General features: G+C 38.2%; 1 protein-coding gene across 2 annotated transcripts in view; it reads right to left on the reverse strand.

The window, feature by feature from the left end:
• Nucleotides 1-13,743: 13,743 nt before the first annotated feature.
• SELENOF (selenoprotein F) overlaps nucleotides 13,744-22,005 on the reverse strand; it is a 59,663-nt gene continuing 51,401 nt past the window's right edge. The window contains exons 4-5 of one of the 2 annotated variants that reach the window (XM_025935251.2): nucleotides 16,950-16,999; nucleotides 13,744-14,618 (exon numbers count right to left, since the gene is read on the reverse strand). In XM_025935251.2, coding sequence (XP_025791036.2) covers nucleotides 14,487-14,618; nucleotides 16,950-16,999 — 182 coding nt within the window. In that variant the 3' untranslated portion in view covers nucleotides 13,744-14,486. The remainder of the gene's footprint in view (nucleotides 14,619-16,949; nucleotides 17,000-22,005) is intronic. The other variant, XM_025935252.2, reaches the window with a different exon arrangement.

The raw sequence follows: 22,005 nt of genomic DNA on the forward strand, positions 1-22,005 counted from the left end.
AAAAGTCAGATACCAATGGAAAAAATGACAGGGAGTAAGGGACTCTCCAACTGTCTGTATGGGTTTTCCCACTCTGTTGAGTAACAGGATTCTAGCAAATCACATCCTAATAAAAATCTGAAGATGGCCCTTGCTTTGCTCTATGTTGATGATGAGTTGAAAATTTTGGAAGTATTCATACTTTTCTCAAATAGACACACATAAAATCTAAGAGAACTAAGGGATTAGATCAATTTTTTTCTACTTCACAAATAACCATATAATGTCAGACAAACTAAGATCTCTGGCTATACTGAGGACCTCTCAATCACCCACCAACTTACCAAACACCGATTAATTACCAGTCCTACCATCACCTATCATTTGATAGTACAGTTCTAGGAACGGACTCATTTGATGTGCAGCTCAGAAAGTTTAAAATGTATATGGTAGTACATCAGGTAAGAAATTCAGTTAAGTGTTGATGCTCTCTTGGGTCTAAACCCATGGATAGCATCAGTAGACTAAAAACACGGGACTTCTGTGTTATAGTCCTTTCTTGATTGATTATTGAGACAAAATATTATTTTGATTAAGGTAAACAACACAGTGAATAACAAGTCTTTACATAATGATAACTTCACCAGAAGCATAGCTACCGTCTGTCCCGATACCACACTATTACAATAATATTGGCTATATTCCCCATGCTGTGCCTTTCTTGCCATGATCAGTTGATTCCATCAGGGGAAAAGCCTGTATCTCCTTTTCTGCTTCATTCACTTTGCCCATCTCACCACCCCTCTGGGTGGTCTGGCAGCTATCGCTTTGTTCTCTGCACTTAGAGGGTGTGCTTTGCTTTTTTGTTGGTTTGTGTCTTCACTGGTTTTGTGTTTTAGATTCCACAAGACGAGTGAAGTCCTAGGATATTTATCTTTCTCAGTCTGACTTCTTTCACTGAGCACAGTGCATTCTGGGTCCATGTTTGTTGTTGCTGATGGCATGGGCTCATCTGTTGTGTGTGTGTGTGTGTGTGTGTGTGCGTGTGTGTATGTGTGTGTGTCTATATCTCATACCACTGTGTGTAGATAGGTACTGCATCTTCCTTAGCCATTTCAGCTATCGATGGGCACTTGAAGGACTTCTACATCTTAGCTATTGAGAATAATGCTGCAGTTATCACTGGAGGGGGGTGGGATATCTTTTCAAATTAGTGTTTTTCAAATTTTTGAAATTAGTGTTTCTGTTTTCTTGGGCAAATATCCAATAGTGGTGTTACTGGATCCTATGCTCTATTTGTTATATTTTGAGGGCCCTCCACACTGTGTTCCACAGTGGCTGTGCCAGCTGACACTCTTAACCGACAGTGCGTGAAGGTTCTCTTTTCTCTGCCTCATAGCCGACTCTTGTGATTTCTTTTGATTCCAGCCATTCTGACAGGGGTCAGGTGGTATCTTATGGCGGTTCTAATTTGTACTTCTGAGACAATTGCTGCTGTTAAACATCTTTTCTTGTGTCTGTCGGCCGTTTGTACATCTTCTTTGGGACAATGTCTATTCATGTCCTGTGACCATTTTTTAATTGGATTGTCTTTTTGGTGCCAAATTGTACAGGTTCTTTACATATTGTAGACAGAAGACCTTATCACATATGTCCTTTGCATTTAGCTACTCTCATTTGGTCAGTTGCCTTTTCATATCATTGATGGTTTCCTTGGTTGTGTCAAGGCTTTTTTACATTGTTGTAGCCCAGATTTTTTAGTTTGGTTTTGCTTTGCTCTGCCTTGCCTGAGGAGCCACAGCTAGTAACCTGTTGCTAAGGCTCATGTCAACAGGTGTTATTGAAAGATATTGTGCCAAGGTGTTGTGTGTTCTTGCAAGAGTCTTCTGATTTCTGGTCTCACATTTAGATCTTGAATCCATCTTGAGTTTATTTTTGTGTTTCATGTAAGGAAATGGTCCCATTTCATTCTTTTGGATGTATCTGTCCAGTTTTCCCAGCACCGTTTATTGTGGCGACTGTTTTCTTCCCCTAGTATATTCTCACCTTTGTCAGAGATTAATTGACCATGTAAGCATGGGTTTATTTCTGGTCTCTCTGTCCTGTTTTGATTCTTGTCACTCTGTGGGATTTGGGATGAGGATACGTCCAGCTTTGGTTTTTGTTCAACAACCATTACATCCCTGGAATAGATCCCACTTGGTTGTGGTGAGTGATCCTTATAATGTGTCATTACATGTATTTTACTAATATTTGGTTGAGGCTTTTTGTGTCTGTGTTCATTGGGGATAGGGGCCCATAGTTTTCTTGTTTCGTGTGAGGGTAATGCTGGCCTTGTAGAATGTATTTGGAAGCTTTCCTTCTGTTTCTGTTTTGGAGTTATTTGAGGAGAATAGGGTAATAAGTCTTTTTTTTTTTTTTTAATCTTGGGTAGAATTCACCTGTGATGTCATCTGCTTTTAGAATTTTGTTTAGTTTTGAGTTTTTTGATTACTGACTCAATTTTGTTACTAGGAATTAGACTGTTCAGAGGTTTTACTTCTTCCTGGTTCAGTTTTGAAAGATTGTACGTTTACTGAAAGTTATTCATTTCTTCTGGTGTTCTAATTGGTTTGCCTGTAATTTTTTGTAATAATCTTTTATAACCATCTTTGTCTCTGCGGTGTCATTTGCTGCTTCTCCTTTTTCCTATCATAGTGTATTCATTTAGATGTTGTCTTTTTTTTTTTTCTTGACTAGTCTGGCAAAAGAGTCCTCAATTTTGGTCCCTTTTTAGAGAAACAGTCTCTGGTTTAATTGATTCCTCCTCCTCCCCCCATTTCATTGTTGTTGTTGTTGTTATTATCTTTTTCCCTTTTTTGATTTTTTTCCCTTAGTGTCTACTTTTTTTGTGTTTTGTTTTGTTTTTTGTCTATTTCTTTTTTGGTGTCAGCACAGAGCCTGACTCAGGGCTCGAATTCACAAGCCGTGAGATCATGACCTTAGCCAAAGTTTGACACTTAACCGACTGAGCCACACAGGCGCCCTGAGATTTTCTTTTTAAATTTTCTCTACACCTAATATGTGGCCTGGACCCACAACCCCAACATCAAGAGTCTCATGTTCTACTGACTGAGCCAGACAGACACCCCCCATTTATTAATTTAAATTTCTTCTTGACCTGCTTCTTGTTAGTAGCATGTTCTTTAATTTCTACTGTTTTGTGTATTTTTTAGTTTTTTTTTACTCTAATTTATTTCTAGTTTCATATCACTGTGTTCAGAATAGATTCATATATCCCTCAATATTAAAATGTACTGACACTTGTTTATAGCCTTGTTTGATCTATTCTGGGGAATGTTTTGTGTGCACATGAATAGAATGCATATTTTGTTATTCGTCAATGGAATGTTCTATATATGTTTGTTAATTGAGTTTGGTCTAACGTGTTCTTCAAAAACATTGTTTCTCTATTGATTTTCTGCCTGGATGATATATCCTGTGGTGTATGTGAAGTGTTAACATCTGCTACTCTTACTGTATTACTGCGTTTCTCCCTTTAGGTCTGTTAATGTTTGCCTATGTATTTTTGGTGCTAACATATTGGGTCCATATTTATTTACAGTTATTAAATCTCCTTTTTGTTTTGAGAACTTTACCAGTATGTAATGCCCTTTATTGTCTCTTGTTACAGTCTGTTTTGGAAAGTCTATTTTGTCTGACATAAGTATTGCAACCTGTTTTTGTTTTGTTTTCTGCTTCTATTTGCGTGGAATATTTTTTTACATCCCTTCACTTGTGTATGTGTCCTTAGTTTTGACACGAGCTCGTTGTATGCAGCATATAGATGGGTTGTTTTTATTTTTGTTCATATCCTCATCCTATGTGTTTTGGAGCATTTAGACCATTTACATTTAAAGTAATTTTTGGTAAGTTTCTGCTTATTGCCATTTTATTAATTGCTTTTGGTTAGTTTTGTTGTTCTCTGTTCCTTTATTTTTCTCTCTCGTAATTGAATTTCTGTAGTCTTATACTTGGCTTTATTATATATGGATCAATTACAGGTTTTTGATTTGTGATTATTGTGAAGTTCATATATAACATTTAAGTATATAGCAGTCTGTATTAAATTGATGATTATTTAAGTTCAATCTTATTCTTTTAAAAATTTTTTTACGTTTATTTTTGAGAGGGAGACACACTGTGAGTAGGGGAGGGGCAGAGAGAGAGGGAGACGCAGAATCCGAAGCAGGCTTCAGGCTCTATGCTGTCAGCACAGAGCCCAATGTGGGGCTCGAATTCACAGTTGTGAGATCATGATCTGAGCCGAAGTTGGATGCTTAATCACTGAGCCACCCAGGCACCCCTTAACCTCATTCTTAATGTTATTTTTACTGTTTCGTCTGTTTTATGTATATTTTTTATATTCATCTTTTTATTTTGTGATTAATCTTAACTAAATTTTTAGGTATACTTAATTTTACTTTGTCTTTTAACATTGATTCTAGCTTTGTAAGTGATTTTGCTGCTACTTATTCTGTAATGTTTGCTTTCACTCATGAAAGTTAGGATTTTCTTCTAACTATGGTCTTTTCTACTTAAAGAGGTTCCTTTAACATTTCTTGTAAGATTGGTTTAGTGGTGATGAATTCTTTTAACTTCTGTTTGTCTGGGAAAGTCTTTTTTTCTATCTCTCTATTTCTAAATGATAACCTTGCCAGGTGGAGTATTGTTGGTTGTAGTTTTTTTTTTCTTTCAGCACTTTGCAGTCCCGAAGAGAGTGGAAAGATAGTCAAAGTTTATGCTGGAAAAAATCAGCTCAAAGCCTTATGAGGTTTCCCTTGCATGTTACTAGTTGCTTCTCACTGCTTTTAAAATTCTCACTTTATCTTTAATCATTGACATTTTAATTATTATGAGTTGTGGTGTAGAACTCCTAGGGTTTATCTTGCTTGGAACTCTCTGTGCTTTCTCAAGCTGAATGTCTTTCCTTGTCTAGCTTAGGGAAGGTTTCAACTATTATTTATTTATTTATTTTAATACATTTTCTGTCCTTTTCTCTCTCTCTCTCCTCCTTCTGGGACCTTTTCATGTTAATGTTTCTTCATTTGATGATGTTGTCCAAGAGATCCTTCAACCTCTCCTCATTTAAAAAAAAAATAAATAAAAATTTGGGGGGTGCTGGGTGGCTTGGTTGGTTAAGCGACCAATTCTTGATTTTAGCTCTGGCCATGATGTCATGCACTGTTTGTTAGATCGAGCTCCGCATTGGGCTCCACGCTGACAGTGTGCAGCCTGCTTGGGATTCTTTCTCCCTCTCTCTCTGCCCCTCCCCTGCTCACTCACTCTCTCCCTTTCAAAATAAATAAACTTAAAATAAAAATAAAAATAATTTTCTTTTTGCTGTTCAGCCTGGCTGCTTTCCATTACCCTGTCTTCCCAATCACTGATCCCTTCTTCTGCATCCTCTAATCTCCTGTTGATTCCTTCTAGTGTATTTCTTATTTCTTTAACTCTGATTGGTTCTTTTTTATATTTTGCATCTCTTTGTTGAAGTTCTTCTCTTCAGTCCAATGAGCATCTTTACGACCATTACTTTGAACTCTTTATCAGGTAAGTTGGTTATCTCCATTTCCTTTAGTTCTTTCACCGAGGTTTTGTGGTTTTCTTTTGTTTGGAGAATATTCTCATTTCTGATTTTGCTTGACTTTCTGTGTTTCCATGAATTAGGTGGAATAGCTACTTCTAAAATTGAAAGTGGTCTGTGTATGGTTGTCCCCTGTGTAGATGGTTTGTGCTTAGTGACTGCTGTTGGCTGCCTGAGCTGTGGCTGGTTGGACTGGGGGTCCTGGGGCACTCTCTGCTGGGGCTGCCCAGATGGGATGGTCAGAGCTGAAGTGGGCATGGGATAGTGTAGAACCAGGGCTCTCCACTGAGGGTTCCCTGGCAGGACAGCTGAAATCTGAAACAGGTGCATGTCAGGGGCCTACAGGGCTCTCTGTGCAGAGGATGTTCTGGCAGGACAGGTGAAGCTGAAGTGGGTATAAGCCAGTGGGTCCTGGGGCTGTCTGCACTGAGGATGTTTTGACAGGATAGCTGAAGTTGGTGCAAGTCAGGTTCTCCTGGGGTGTTTAGTGCAGGAGCACCCTGCTGGGGTTCCTGGAGCAGAATTGGGTATGGTGCAGGGGGTCCCAGGGCACTCCACACAGGGGATGTCCTGGCAAGGTGGCAGGAGCCAAGGCAGGCTTGGGCTGGGGAGTCCCAGGGCACTTTGTAAAGAAGGCACCCTGGTGGGATAGTTAGAATAAAAATAGCTATGAGCAGGGAGTTCCTGGGGTGCTATGTGCCAATATTGTCCTGGCAAGTTGTCTGGAGGCAAAGTGATGTGGGCCTGGAGTGTTCCAGGATGCTTTGTATTTGGGTCACCTTAGCAAGACAACTGGAGCTGTAGTGAGTGCTGACCAGGATTGTCCTGGTGTGCACTTTTCTGGAACTCCTTGGTGGGATGGCTTGGGCTGGTGTGGGCTGGGGCCGAGTTTACTGAGATGGTAGGTTGGCCAGGGGATCCAGACCCTTCTCCTGTATGCACTGTCACGGTGGAGGGGAAAGGTACATTTTGGTGCTTGCCAGCCCTTCCGACCTAGAATTCCGGCAGCTCCTTAGCCATTTGGTGGAGTTCTAGGGCTGGATTCTTTATGTTCTCATTGCTTTTTAAAACCACAGCCTTTTTCTCTGTGCCCTGGAGTGTCCAGGGCTTGCTGAGGCAACAGGTGCCCAGAGTTAGCTCCCATCTGTACTATCAAGGTGAAGGGGAGAGGTAAACTACGGTGCTCACTAGCCCCTCTGACCTGGACAGAGGTCTAGCGTCTCCCCCACTGTTTGATAGGGTTCTAGGCTCGTTCCTTTATAATTTAGTTGCCGTTTTAAACTGTGCCTTTTTTCCTGTGCCCCAGGGCAGATGAATCTGCTCGTGGTCCCTCCGTATCGGCTCTCCCCACTGCAGTTTACAGAATCAGGTGTTGGGGGCTCTTTGTTACTCTGTTCTGGGTCTCCCTTGGCCTTCTCTATATGGTCTATCTTTTATTGCAGAAGCTGCAGTCAGCAATTATTTAGGACACACTGCTCTATAATGAGGTGTAGATTCGGTGTGTCCATGGAGGATGTGAGTTCAGGGTCTTCCTATGTTGCCACCTTGGACTGGAGAACTATCTGTGTTGCTCTCTTGAGGCAGAATTCCTTCCACTTCAGGAAACCTCAGTCTTTGTTGTTAGGGCCTTCAAATGATTACAACTATTAATCATATTTAATAGTACCTTTTATAGCAACATCTAGACTAGAGTTTGACTAAACAACTGGGTACCATAGCCTGGCCATTTTGAGCCATCACAGGAAGAAATGTTGACGATTTAAAACAAATCATCATTCATATTCATGAATATGAAGTTTATTGCTACCAATTACAAATAAGGTGACCAGATAAACAGAATTATTGAATTGTGCTGGCAGAGTGGGCAGGTATCTTACATCAGGTCTGCTTTAAGGTTGGGAGTGTCATGTGTGACACTAACTTAGAGATGTTCATGTTGCTTTGAAAATTAGCAGTTCAAAACTGACAAAGTTGCTTTGCTCTAATTAGAAGTCCAAGAGGCAAGTTTTAATATTTTTTAAGTGTCTTTATTTAAAGAGAGAGTGTGTGTGCCGGGGAGGAACAGCTAGAAAGGGAGAGAGGGAGGGAGGGAGAGGGGGAGAATCCCAAGCAGGCTCCACGCTGTCAACATGGAGCCCAACACAGGGTTCAAACTCTCAAACTGTGAGAACATGACCTGAGTGGAAATTGAGTGGGATGCTTAACCGACTGAGCCATCTAGGTGCCCCAAGGGGCAAATTTTAGACCTAGAACCACATGTAGCAACTAAGAATTTCTCAAACAGTGCTAAAAGCAAGTCTGCAATGAGAAAAATGCCCCTTAAGGCAAAATAAAAACATACTAAAAAAAGGGAGGGTGGGGCAGAAAGAAAAGATCGCCTAAATGCACTGGGCTGTAGGTGAGCAGGTGTGGTGGTTTTAAAACATGGCTCCAAAAATCCAAAAAAACATGGCTCTAAAACATGACACTCCTCCACTGAGTTTACGTCTCCTTCCCCTCAATCTAAGCTCTGTGACTGCTTGACTCATAGAATATGGTGAAAGTGACATCATGTCATTTTGGGGCCCAGGCCTTGAGAAATAGGGTTTTCACTTCCTGCTTCTTAGAAAGATGCTTGCTTTTGGAACCCAGGCACCATGCTGTGAGAAAGCCTACACTGCCTAACGGAATAGAATTTACAGTCAGTGCCAGTTTGCCAGCTCCGAGTGGCCCATCTTGGAAGTGGATCCTCTTGTCCCAGTTGAGCTAGTTCAGTTGATGCCTGATGGAGCAGAAATGAGCTGCCCTCACTGCCCAAAGTATATATCTGTGAGCAAAATAATTAGGGTTTAAACCACTTAAAGTTTTGGTGTGATTTGTTATGCAGTAAAAGAAACTAGACTAGATGGTTGGCTGGGGTCTGGCTGGGCCTGTGGAGTAAGATGTAGCTAATACCAAGTGGGTAGGCAAAGGGTAGAGATGGACAGAGATTTCATTCCATATGGGAAAGAACTGAGAATTCTGTATTGTTGGACTAAGATGCAGAGATAAAATATCCACTTTAAAGTGGATTAGTTAGGAAAACACAGAAATCAGATCAGCCTCAGTATCCAGATGTTCAAGCCAGGAAAGAAGAAATGGAAGCACAATTCAGGCCAGGATAATGGATTTCAAAATCTTGAGTGGCAAACAGGATAGTCTCATTTGGTATTCATGGGCATATGGGCATTCAGGCAACTGGAAAGATCAGGCAACTGGAACCAGGGACTTAGGTGAAAAGTCTGAATATCGGAGGAGATCGAACCAGTCCCAAGAACTCTGGTAACCGTTACAATGGAGGTGGTAACAGAAAAGGCTTGGATGTTGAGTCAAATAGTTCCAAGACTAGAGCTCCACGGTCTTTCCCTGGAGCTAGAATTGAGATTTGTGCTTAGCTTAAAGATGGCAAGGAGGAATGCCTGAGTGTAGTGTGAACGAAGACACTTCCTCTTAGTTCACATAACTAGTGAATATTTTAAGAATCCTTTTAGTATGCGCACACATGAATATTGGACTCAAAGCAAGTTGTATACTAAAGGTTCCTGAAGAGGTTATTAGTCCTTGGTGAAAGCTAAGTGTTTATGTAGGCATAAATATTTGTTGATTGTTTATGACCTTTGGAGTTGGCCTTATTGGATTTTGTCATTCCCCGGCTCAAGGTTTTATTCTGAAAGCAACTCAGAATACAGCTGAATTCTTAGATGACATGTATTGGATCCTCCCTGCCTACCCTCATGACCTCATTTCCTACTACCCTTTCCTCTGGTTAACTTGTTTCCAGACATATTGGCCTTCTTTCAGGTATGTGGCTTCCAAACTTTCTACTAAGCCAGGATCTTTGCACATGCTCTCCCTTCTGACTGGAAGACATTTTAATTCACTCTTTACGTGGAGAGCTTCTATTCATATTTTAGACCTCAGTTTAAATATCACATCCTTCAGAGCTCCCTAAGCTCATTAGTTTCCTTTGTAGTTCTTTTCTAGTAACTTTTTCTTCTTTACTTTTACCATAATTGTTATATTTGTGCTTTTATTTGTTAGCTCTCATTAGAATGTGACCTCTACTAGATGTGGGGACATTAGTTTTTAAAAAAAAAAAATTTTTTTTTTAGCGTTTATTTATTTTTGAGACAGAGAGAGACAGAGCATGAATGGGGGAGGGTCAGAGAGGGAGACACAGAATCTGAAACAGGCTCCAGGCTCTGAGCTGTCAGCACAGAGCCCGACGCGGGGCTCGAACTCATGGACCGCGAGATCATGACCTGAGCTGAAGTCGGACGCTTAACCGACTGAGCCACCCGGGCACCCCGGGACATTAGTTTTTTTAATGACTGAGGTTGGGAAAGAGAGTAAAGTGACAGTAGGGCAGGTAAAATTGAGAGAATAAAGAACTGAAAGACAATTACAGTCTGAAGACGGGTTAATGGGGGGCAAAGCACTTAACACATCTCAGTAGCCCCTGATGATGAGACTATAAAATGAGTACTCTTAATGAGAGATCAAGAAATTTAGGACCTACAGAAAGTGGAACTCTGTACATTTGCTGGTGGGAACGTAAAATGGTGTAGCCGCTTTGGAAGTTTGGCTGTGCCTCAAAAAGTTAAACATAGATAGTATGATTCAGCAGTTCCCTTCCTAGGAATAGACGTAAGAGAAATGAAAGTTAATTCTATACACAAACTTGTACATGAGTACATATAGCTGCATTATTCATAACAGCCCCAAAGTGGAAACAATCAAAATGTCTACCAAATAATGGATAAAATACGGTATAGTCATACAAAGGAATATTAGCCATAAAAAGGAATGAAGCACTGATGACACATGCTGTAATATGGATGAGCCTTGAGGACATACTAAATGAAAGATGTGAGCCAAGTAACCACATATTGGATGATTCCATTTATATGAAATATCCAGAACAGGAAAACCCACTTGGACAGAAAAGCAGGATTAGTGGTTTTCAGGGCTGGGGGTAGGTGGGTGTGGGAGTCACTGCCAATAGGTATAGGAATTCTTTTTGAGATGATGAAAATGTTCTAAATTTAGTGGATGATGATTGCACAATTCTGTGAATATACTAAAAAAACATTGAATTGCATACTCTAAGTGGGTAATGTGAATTGTATCTCAATAAAAATGTACAGTAATAGTCCATTTCCAGTACTTATGGTAGTTCTATAAAGTTGCTGCAAAGCTGAATTTACAGGTAACAGACCCTTGCTCTCAGGGGACATACAGGCAGGGTTAAGTTCCTGGAAGCCGTTGGTCACAAAATTTTTGTCAACCTATTTGTGTTTCTATTTGAAGACACTTGAAGCATACGGTTGATTTTATCACCACTGAACTCATGGCCCCTAGCACTGTAACTCATGCCTCAACAAAACTCTAAAATGCCTCTTTTCCATAAGGTGCATTGTAGCCTTTTTGCTCGTATTAGGAACACTAGACAGCACTTTAGTACTCAGCTTGGGGGCCATTTTAAAAGGCTAAATCAACAAAAAGCACAAAAATACAAAAAACGTGGCATTAAATAGACTATGAAAAGGCTATTTGTCTACAGCATGAGAGCTGAAATAAGGCAGTGTCACTTTGACTTTAGCTGGGAATGTGTGCATTGGGGGATTCAAATTTTTTGCTGCTCTGCACACATCTGTGAATGACTTTAAAACTGCCTTGGGTATTAGGATTGTGGGGTTATAGACAGTTTTATTACTTTTTTATTACATTTTTAAAAAATGCTTAATTTTGAGAGAGAGCGAGCGAGCATGTGTGAGAGCGGAGGAAGGGCAGAGAGAGCCAGAGACAGAACCCAAAGCAGGCTCCAGGCTCTGAGCTGTCAGCACAGAGCCCGATGCAGGGCATGAACTCACGAACCATGAGATCATGACCTGAGCTGAAGTCGGACACTTAACCAACTGAATCACCCAGGCGCCCCTAAAATGCTTACATTTATTTTTATTTTAAAAAAAAATTTTTTTTTTCAACGTTTATTTATTTTTGGGACAGAGAGAGACAGAGCATGAACGGGGGAGGGGCAGAGAGAGAGGGAGACACAGAATCGGAAACAGGCTCCAGGCTCCGAGCCATCAGCCCAGAGCCCGACGCGGGGCTCGAGATCGTGACCTGGCTGAAGTCGGACGCTTAACCGACTGCGCCACCCAGGCGCCCCTAAAATGCTTACATTTAATCAGCAAAAGTCTAGTCTGAATTTTTGGGCACAAACGCAGGCCTTCTCCCAGAACAAGTCCTCTGTCACCACAGAATGTAATTAGAATGCACTTTAGAATTCTCAAGTAAAAGAACTACTTACCTAGCTGTGCTCCTATCTGGAACCTGTACCCCTTCTCTCCATGTATTTGCTTTCACGTACAAGGTAAGGCCGATTTTACTTTCCAAAGTTTTGCAGTATTTGCTTCCAAAAGCATTTTCTGCATTTTAGTATCTTTTAATTTTAGATTAGCTTTTAAACCTCAAATCCTGTTAAAACAAGAAACGCTAGTTTTTGTTCGTAGTTCCTTTTATGAGGCTTTTGCCAAATTCAGGAATTTAGAGATAAACTGTTTTAGGTTATATGTAACACTTTGGCAGGGGGAACAAATTTATAAGTATCAAGTATTACATATTCATATTTGTGAACATAAATAAACTTAATCAAATGTCAGAACTGGGCTACAAAATGACACTTTTGGATCAGTATTTTTCTCTTTCCTGGTAATCATTTTTTTTAAAAAGGGCTTTCAGGTGTCCTTTGGTTGGAACTGGTGAAAAAGTCAGAATTGGCTGATTCAGTGAACCTCACAGTTAAAATAGTGGAGCTTGGTAGAAAACGGTTATTTATCAACTCAAGAACTTCAAGTTCTAAGATCCTGTGGGGTTCTTTAGCCTCTTTTGATCTCTCATAATAACTTGAATATAATAACTTTAAAGGACTTTTTAAACTTCTCGTCACTCTTTTTTTTTTTTAAACCAATGCCAGATACTCATTTAATTGGCTCTCCCTGCTCAGACAGCAGTCCAATTAGTGTCCTGTGCCAATCCAGAAGTTTTGAAATGTCACCCCTTCTACTGTTCATCTGTATGTGGTAGCACCTCCTTGTGCTGCTTTTTCCACTGTCCATGACTGCTTCCCCTGCCTCTTGTTCTGAAGTAACAACAGCCACTGGGAATTAGTGCCACACTATCCAGAGTCTTCTACTATCACAATGATGGTTCTTCCCATTACTCTAAATGATCAAAGGTAGATCACAGTCTGTTTGTTAAGACTTCTCATATATTGATTAACCAACTTGCCTAGGGTTTATTCTCTTCATGGCTTTAATAAACATACTTTTAAGTATGTTTTAAGTACTTTTGAGTACTATTAAATGCTAGTAAAAATTAACCAATCTCTATTAAAATATTCTATATACAGTTTTCTGGTAGAGTTGTCTTTAAAGACTTCAAATATCCTTCATTTAGATGGTTTAATTCTCGATTTATTTTTAAAGTTTCCAGATTAAAATAATTTATCCTAAGATTAAGCTGACATAATAAGATTAGACCAATTTGATAAGTTAGTAAGAGGTTTAAATGACCTAAATTCATTTGGATGAATGTTGTTTTGAGTGAACCATCAAACAGAGGGTCAAGCAACAAAAATCATTTTTTAAAAATGAATGTTTATTTCTGTGAGAGTGCGCACACACATGTGGATATGGGGGAGCGAAAGGGGGAGAGAGAATCCCAAGCAGACTCCACGCTCAGCCCAGAGCCTGATGTGGAGTTTGAATTCACAAACTGTGAGATGAGGACCTGAGCCGAAGCTTAACCAATTGAGCCCCTCAGGTGCCCCAAGAAAAATCATTTTTAATAGTGCATAAAAATTCTGTCTTTTGAAATATTCCTTATAGAAGGTATCAATAAAAACGTGTTCACGGATGAAAGCAATTTAGAGAAATAAAAAAATTGCAAATATAAAGCAACATTACCCACAATTAAGTTATAAGTTTCAAGCAGTGTAGCCATTTTAATAATTTGGATAAAAAAGGGAGGGCTTCTACGAAAAGAACATAAAAAATACACTGAGAAATGTATCATTTTTTAGACATGAAAGAACAAATCAGAATTTCAAATTCTCATTGATTTTTGAAACTTTATTTATATTTTGGTCTTAAAAACGATCCTTTCTAAATTGGCTTTTCTGTAAGAAGGTAAAGCACAAAAATTTGCTAAATATCATCAGATCCACACAAATCCTCATGAAGGTTTTCTGTGTAGTCTTCATTAATGCAAATCGTTGTGAATGTTTCCCTCTTACTGTAGATCTTGAATCTGTTTTACAATAATGAAGCCATAAAGTTTTAATGCAACACATTCATTATAAACTATAACATTTCTATTCAAAGGAAAGCTGGGTATTACAAAAATATGAGAGAATCTGAGAATCAGGCAATCTGTTGAGGCTCAGTCTATCTTATTTGCTTTGTAGTTTTTTGTTATTACTTTCAAAGAGCACACAGTGCATGGATGAGGCACAGCAATCCTCTCCCTTATTAACCTCCCGGATTTAAAAATCTGTCCTTTGTAAAACTGGACCAATTATTACAAACCATCATTTGCCTAATTAACCACAGGCTATTACAAAGCATTTTGTTAGTGGTCCCAACAACTATAGGAGGATGGAACTTTATTAAAAACGAGTTTTGTTAAGCGTGCCAAATCCCTGGGTAACGTGAGCCGTGCTGCCACTTCAACTGTTAATTAGATGTTTAATGCCTCACGGAAAAAGAAAGAGAAGGAAGCAAAACTACAATATTCTCTAGGTACTGTAATATTTCATTTGATAAAGTCACAAAAGGATAGGACAAAATTGAAGCAAGATTTATATGCGTTCCAACTTTTCACTCAGGAATTCCTCTACACTGTCTGTGTTCCACTTGAGGATGCTTAGTTCTTCAGCAATGTTCCCACTGTCGTCCAAAAGCTTTAATACAGGGTCTGAACCACGAACATACTACAAAAAAGAAGGACAATAATGAATCATTATTATCTGCTTGGAAGAGGCTTCTCAGCCTCAACCCAAACCCAAACCAATTCAATCCAGCTTAACCCAATAAAAATAAGGCTTACAGGACATCACAACAGGTCTTCCAGGATTAAAAAAAAAAAAAAAAAAGAGAAAATCACATTTACCTCTAAAAAGAAAAACACCTGTCGGTAGCAAGATCATTTGAGATTTAAGATTAAATGTAACATATTTACTGCATACACTTAAACTCTAGATGAGCTTAAAACTTAGAGGAGGCAGACAAGTTCCAAATGAGAATGACTGGAAGTAGGCTGTGCACACAAATTATCAGAATTCTGTATTGGATTTTAAATTTTCTTTAAGAAATCCAATGATTTTGTTGTTGTTGTTATAATTAGTTGACTAATATTTTGACAGAATGGAGAAATTCTAACTCTGGCTAAATGTGATCAACACCATCAACAAACATATCCCAATTCATTTCAAAATCAATCTTCATTGCTAAATTAAGTAGAACTACATAACTAAAGATGTAGCAGTGATGATGAAAGCAGCTCTTAGACCTTTCAGCAATTTATGCTTTAGTTTTTCTAGATTGTGAACTCTAGAGCTGGAGACAAGCTCTGATGTGATTACCAGCATTTGGTACATTCTCAACCCATTTGTGGAGTTCAGAAATATAGGCCCTCTAGGTTAATGAATCAATAACAATACTATGTAATCATTTTTGGTTAATTATCTACAAAGTAAAAGATTTGACTATTCAAAACCTCATTTTAGTCTACAAGAGATAAACATGTAGAATATAGTTGTAAAAATCCTCAACCAAGTATTGTCAAATCTAACAATGTATAAAGGAATTATATGCCATGGTCAATTTAGATTTATTCCAGGTATACAAGCCTGGCACAACATTTGAGAATCAATGGATATAATATATCGTCCCCAATAGGCTAAATAGGAAAAATACATCAGTGGATGCAGAAAAAGACATCCAGTTGCATGCTTCAACCTGGATGCTAAGTGAATTAAGTCAGCCATGAAAGGACAAATACTGCATGATTCAACTCCTATAAGGTATCTAAAGTAGTGAAAATCACATAAACAAAGTAGAAGGGTGGTTGGCCAAGGGCTGGGAGGAGGAGAGGGGGAATTAGTGTTTTATGGGTATAGAGTTTGTTTTGCCAGATGAAAAAATTCTACAGATTTGTTGCACAAGGTGAATATACTTAATACTACTAACTGTATTTTTATAGTTAAGATGATAAACTTAATGTATCACAAAATTTTAAAAAGTAGGCTAAAGATCAACAGATATACCAAAGAAGATAAATAGATGGCAAATAAGCTTATGAAAAGATGCTCAATTAGGGAACTGCAAATTAAAGCTATGAGATAATACTATGTACTTATTAGAATGGCTAAAATGCAAGGCACTGACTATACTTGATGCTGGTGAGGATGTGGAGTCACAGAAACTCTCATCCTAACTGGTGGGAATGCAACATGATACACCCAATTTAGAAGACAGTTTGGGGATTTCTTATAAAGCTAAACAGGCTTACTATGTGACCCAGCAACTGTGCTTCTAGGTAATTAAACAAGCTGAAAATTTATGGCAATACAAAAATGTGTATGGCGGCTTTATTTGTAATTGCCAAAAATTGGAAGTGACCCAAATGTTCTTCCATTGGTGAATATAAAAACAAATGATGGTACAACAGAATACTAATAATATTTATTGTCAAAAAGAAATGAGCTATCCAGCTACAAGAAGATATGGGATCCAATCTGAAAAGGCTACATACTGTATGATTCCAACCATATGACATTCTGGAAAATGAAAAAACTACAGAGGTGGTAAGATCAGTGGTCACCAAGGGTGACCAAGGGTTTGGGGTGGGGCAGGGAGGAGGTATGAATAGGTACAGCATAGGAGATTTTTAGGGCAATGAAACTATTCTGTAGGATACTGTAATGGTACATACATGATATTATATATATTTGGCAAAACTCCTAAAACTACCTACACAATATAAAAAATAAACCCTAATACAAACTACAGAATTTATGAATACTGTATCAGTATTGGTTCATCAATTATACCACTTCAACGTAAGATGTTAATAAGGGAAGTGGGGATGAAGTAAGGTGAGAGTAGGGAGGGAGTATATATAGGAGCAGTGTACTTTTGGATCAGTTTTTCTGCAAACCTAAAATTGCTCTAAGGTATTAAAAAAAAACTATTCAAATATTTTAATTCAGAAAACAATACTGAAGGAAAAAAAAAAAAGGATTCCATTAAAATCCTCTTACCTTGATTTGTAGTCCTCTGAATAGTTTGGGTTTATCACTCCTGACGAAAGCTTAAGAAAAAAGAAAAAGATTCAAATTGTTCACTTCCAAACTCAAGCTAGCTACAAAGATTAATACGAAAAGTATAAATAAGCTCAATAAAACATTAGATCTTCTACAAAAAAAAACTAAGGAAATTAAAATACATAAATAAGTGGAAAGGCATATTATTCAATGGGAAGAATAAATATTTTAAGATGTTGTTTCAAACTAATCAAAATCCCAAATTCCAATGGGATTCTAAGGGCTTGACAAAATGGCAGTAAAGTTCTGTGAGAAGAGTAAATGTGTAAGAAGTCAGGGTAGTTTAGAAAAAGTGAAATATGGGAGGAGAATTTGTTCTATTGTTAACATACTATGTGATACCAATACTAGAAGAGTAAAACAGATTATGAAATCTGGAGAAATTCAAATATCTGCATAAGTTGTTTAATATGGTAAAACTATCAAATCAGAGAGGGAAGGGGCGCCTGGGTGGCACAGTCGGTTAAGCGTCCGACTTCAGCCAGGTCACGATCTCGCGGTCCGTGAGTTCGAGCCCCGCGTCGGGCTCTGGGCTGATGGCTCAGAGCCTGGAGCCTGTTTCCGATTCTGTGTCTCCCTCTCTCTCTGCCCCTCCCCCGTTCATGCTCTGTCTCTCTCTGTCCCAAAAATAAACGTTTAAAAAAAAAAAAAAATCAGATAGGGAAGGAGAGAAAGATTGTGTGTGTGCGTGAATTATTCAAAACACTGGAGGGGTGCCTCCCACCCTTGATTTTGGCTCAAGTCATAATCTCATGGTTCATGAGATTGAGCCCTGTCTTGTGCTGTCAGCACAGAGCCTGCTTGGGATTCTCTCTCTGCCCCTCCCCTGCTTGTGTGCCTGTGATCTCTCTCTGGGAAACAAACAAACAAACACGAAACACTGGAGAAAACTGTCAAACTATTTGGGGAAAAAAAAATGGATACAGGCACCTGTTTTTCTATCTTATATCTAATGTAAGATATATAATATAATCTATTATATAATCTATTATGTATTATTCTATTATCATATATATCTCAATCCACATGGATTAACATTTTCAGTTCATTCAACAAGTATTTATTGCATATCTAACTGTATGCCAGACCACAGAGATAAAGCTATACAAAACATGATTCCTGCTCTTATGGAGTTTACAGTCTGGTGAGGAAGAAAGACGCTAAATAAGTAATCACACTAATAATTTCAACTGTGAGAAGCATTACAAGTTTAGAATACTGCCATAGTATTTAAAATAGATGACTTGAATGTGGAATATAAAATTCCTTTCCTAATCATGACCATAAAGGAAATACTTTATTGATATGCCTCTATAAAAATGAAAACTTCAGGATAGCTGACACCACTAGAAACAAAATTAAAACACTAATATGCCTAGGAAAATAATGCCCACCATGTAATGTAGGGAAGAGTTCTTATTAAGTTAAGAAATGCATACTAGATGGAGAAAAGGGCTAGGGACAGGAGCATGTAATGTACAAATATACAGATGGTCATAAACATTTGAAATAAATGTTCAACCTCACTAAAAATCAAATGTCAAAACAATGAATTGCCTCATTCAGAGTGACAAAAGTTAAACACATTTAGGGTTAGAGGGGGTGGAGAGAAGGATTTTTCTGGGGGTTAGTTGTGGGAGAAATATAAGAGGACACATATTTCCAGACAGGTATTTAACAAAATGAACCTGAAGTCCTAAAATGTACATATTCTTTAAATCTGAAAGTCCCCTTCTAGGTATTGATTCTGAGGAAATAATTGTACAGTAATGCAAAGATCTATAACACATAAGGTCCTGCTAACCAAATCTAGAAACTTGGGGGAAAAAACTATAAACTTGTAACAAAAACTACAGGTTAATAAGTATGTTAATAACATGGACTACATTATAGAATGCATCCAATCATTAAAAATTAATCTGTTTAGTGACATAGAAGCAAACTCATATTTGTAAATAAAGGCCAGAAGCACTATACAAAATCTTAAATTAACCCAGCATATATAAAATACCTGGTATAATACACAGAACCATTTAAAAAAAAAATGTTAACTATTATTTTAATAGGGGGTTATATCTGGAGTACAGGGTTTGGGGAAGTTTCAAATGAATGCTTTTCCTTTTTTGGGTTTATATTTTATCAATTTTTTAGTAATGATCACGTTAAATTGTTCAAGTGAGATGTTTCACTTAGATACTTGAGAGTTCTTAGATTTTATGGTGATATACATGCTTTTGAGAACTTACTTTTTAAACTTACAATTAATTAGCAATAACAAGCACTATACACATTTCATTACGAAGGTCTTTTATTGTCCTAAATGCAAGTATATAAAACGAAGAGCGGTAAATAGTTTTTCTTTTTAAGGTTAAGAACTTGTCGGAAAAGACCCTTATCTGTATTTTCCCTACAAAATTTAGTTCAAAATAAAATTGGTCATTAGTCTGCTTATTAGGATTTCTTCTCTATCAACTTCATCCTTGTCCAAATACTCTGCAGATTCCTGAATCCCCAAACAAAAATGGTCTCATGATATCCTGTTGCATTTTATACCATTCCTTTGGCAAAGGCTATATGCACACCTGTGCAAAACACTGCTTAACTTGAAGTGTGTTCTCTACTGCCTAAGAAATCTCTCTGGGGAAAAAGACTACTCTTTGTTCTAAAGTTGTTGTTGTTTTTTTTTTAATTTTTTTTTTCAACGTTTATTTATTTTTTAGGACAGAGAGAGACAGAGCATGAACGGGGGAGGGGCAGAGAGAGAGGGAGACACAGAATCGGAAACAGGCTCCAGGCTCTGAGCCATCAGCCCAGAGCCTGACGCGGGGCTCGAACTCACGGAGCGCGAGATCGTGACCTGGCTGAAGTCGGACGCTTAACCGACTGCGCCACCCAGGCGCCCCTGTTGTTTTTTTTTTAAATTCATTTATTCATTTTGAGACAGAGTGTGAGCAGGGGAGGGGCAGAGAGAGAGAATCCCAAGCAGAGTCCCTGCAGTCTGCATGGGGCTCGATCCCACAAACCATGAGATCACGACCTGACCTGAAATCAAGCTGGACACGAAATCAAGGTGCCTAGGGAAAAGAACTATTCTTATATATATTTTTTGTATCCATTTAATAGAGCCTAGTGCATTTAATAATGTTCATTCATTTATTCAATAGATTTTTAATAGGCTGAAATAAATGAACAAATTTAAATTTAATGTCACTAATGACTATTTTCACTAGTTCTTTGCTCTTTGCTAAGCACAGATCTATAAAGCCTCCTAATTTTGAATGAGGAGAATATCTGTTAAATACTCAGTAGTAGCAACTCACATTTTACAAGCTGTGAAGTAATCTTTTAACAGATAAACTTGACTACTTTTCTGTACATACGGCACTAGGATGGGCTATATGACAGTATAAGCAGGCTCCATGCTCTGAGTAGAGCCCCACAGGGTGCTCAATCCTACAGTCCTGGGACCAGGACCTGAGCCAAAAATCCAGAGTTGGATGCTCTACCTACTGAGCCACTCAGGCACCCCCAGAAAGTGTTCCTATGCCAACTTCTTTGTCAGTTATAAAGGCAGTTTTGGGAATAATCCTTTAAAGTGATCAAATATACAGAGGTGATTAGACAACACATGAAATATTTTAGCTTTTCACTCTGGATTCTTATCAGCATGTCATTTATGCAGCAACCCTGTAAAAATAAGAGCTTAGCTGTGCTATACATTATTTCTTGGGAAACTTGCAGAACTCCTGTAATTCAGACTCTTGAGAGTTAACTATAAACAAAAATAAAAAAAAATCTATCCTCGTTTCAAAAAGAAGATAAAATTGAGGATGATGGGATAATAGGAAGGACAGTCTCGAAATTAAACATGTTTGAATTAATGTAGTTTCAAAGTAAGTAAAAATATAAATGAAAAAAGACAATATACTTGACTACCTGTAATGATATGCTTTTGATCACATCACAAGTAGTCATACAATGTACTGGTTTTAAGATTTGAGTATAAGGGCGTATAGCAAGTATGGTTAAAACTTGTGGCTATCACATGAAATTATAAGGAATGACAATTTGATGTTTTCTTGTTAGTAAAAACAACTATTTGAATCAGAATATATTCTAAGTAAAAATGTTGCATCATATGCAGAAACAACAATACAACAACAGCAACAACAACAAACAGTAGAACTGAATTCTCAACTTTGCTCAAGACAGCTTTTGGGTACTTAAAAGAGTATATCTAAAATAAAGAAAAGATACTATTGTATACAAACCATCTGGAGTGTAGAATTAGGAGTCATGTGGGTCCTCCCAACAAGACAATGTTTTTTAATTTGTTTTATTTTTTTAAATTTACATCCAAATTAGTTAGCATATAGTACAACAATGATTTCAGGAGTAGATTCCTTAGTGCCCCTTACCTATTTAGCCCATCCCTCCTCCCACAACCCCCCCCCACCAGTAACCCTCTGTTTGTTCTCCATATTTAAGAGCCTTTTACGTTTTGTTCCCCTTCCTGTTTTTTTTTTTAATTTTTTTCAACGTTTTATTTTTATTTTTGGGACAGAGAGAGACAGAGCATGAACGGGGGAGGAGCAGAGAGAGAGGGAGACACAGAATCGGAAACACGCTCCAGGCTCTGAGCCATCAGCCAAGAGCCCAACGCGGGGCTCAAACTCACAGACCGCAAGATCGTGACCTGGCTGAAGTCGGACGCTTAACCGACTGCGCCACCCAGGCGCCCCCCCCTTCCTGTTTTTATATTACTTTTGTTTCCCTTCCCTTATCTTCATTTGTTTTGTCTCTTAAAGTCCTCATATGAGTGAAGTCATAAGATTTTTGTTTTTCTCTGACTAATTTCACTTAGCATAATAACCTCCAGTTCCATCCACGTAGTTGCAAACAGCAAAATTTCATTCTTTTTGATTGCCGGGTAATATTCCATTGTGTGTGTATATGTATTTATGTATGTATGTATGTGTGTGTGTGTGTATAC

Source organism: Puma concolor, chromosome C1, assembly GCF_028749965.1.
Source record: "Puma concolor isolate L17-30 chromosome C1, mPumCon1.1.hap2, whole genome shotgun sequence".
Taxonomy (NCBI): domain Eukaryota; kingdom Metazoa; phylum Chordata; class Mammalia; order Carnivora; family Felidae; genus Puma; species Puma concolor.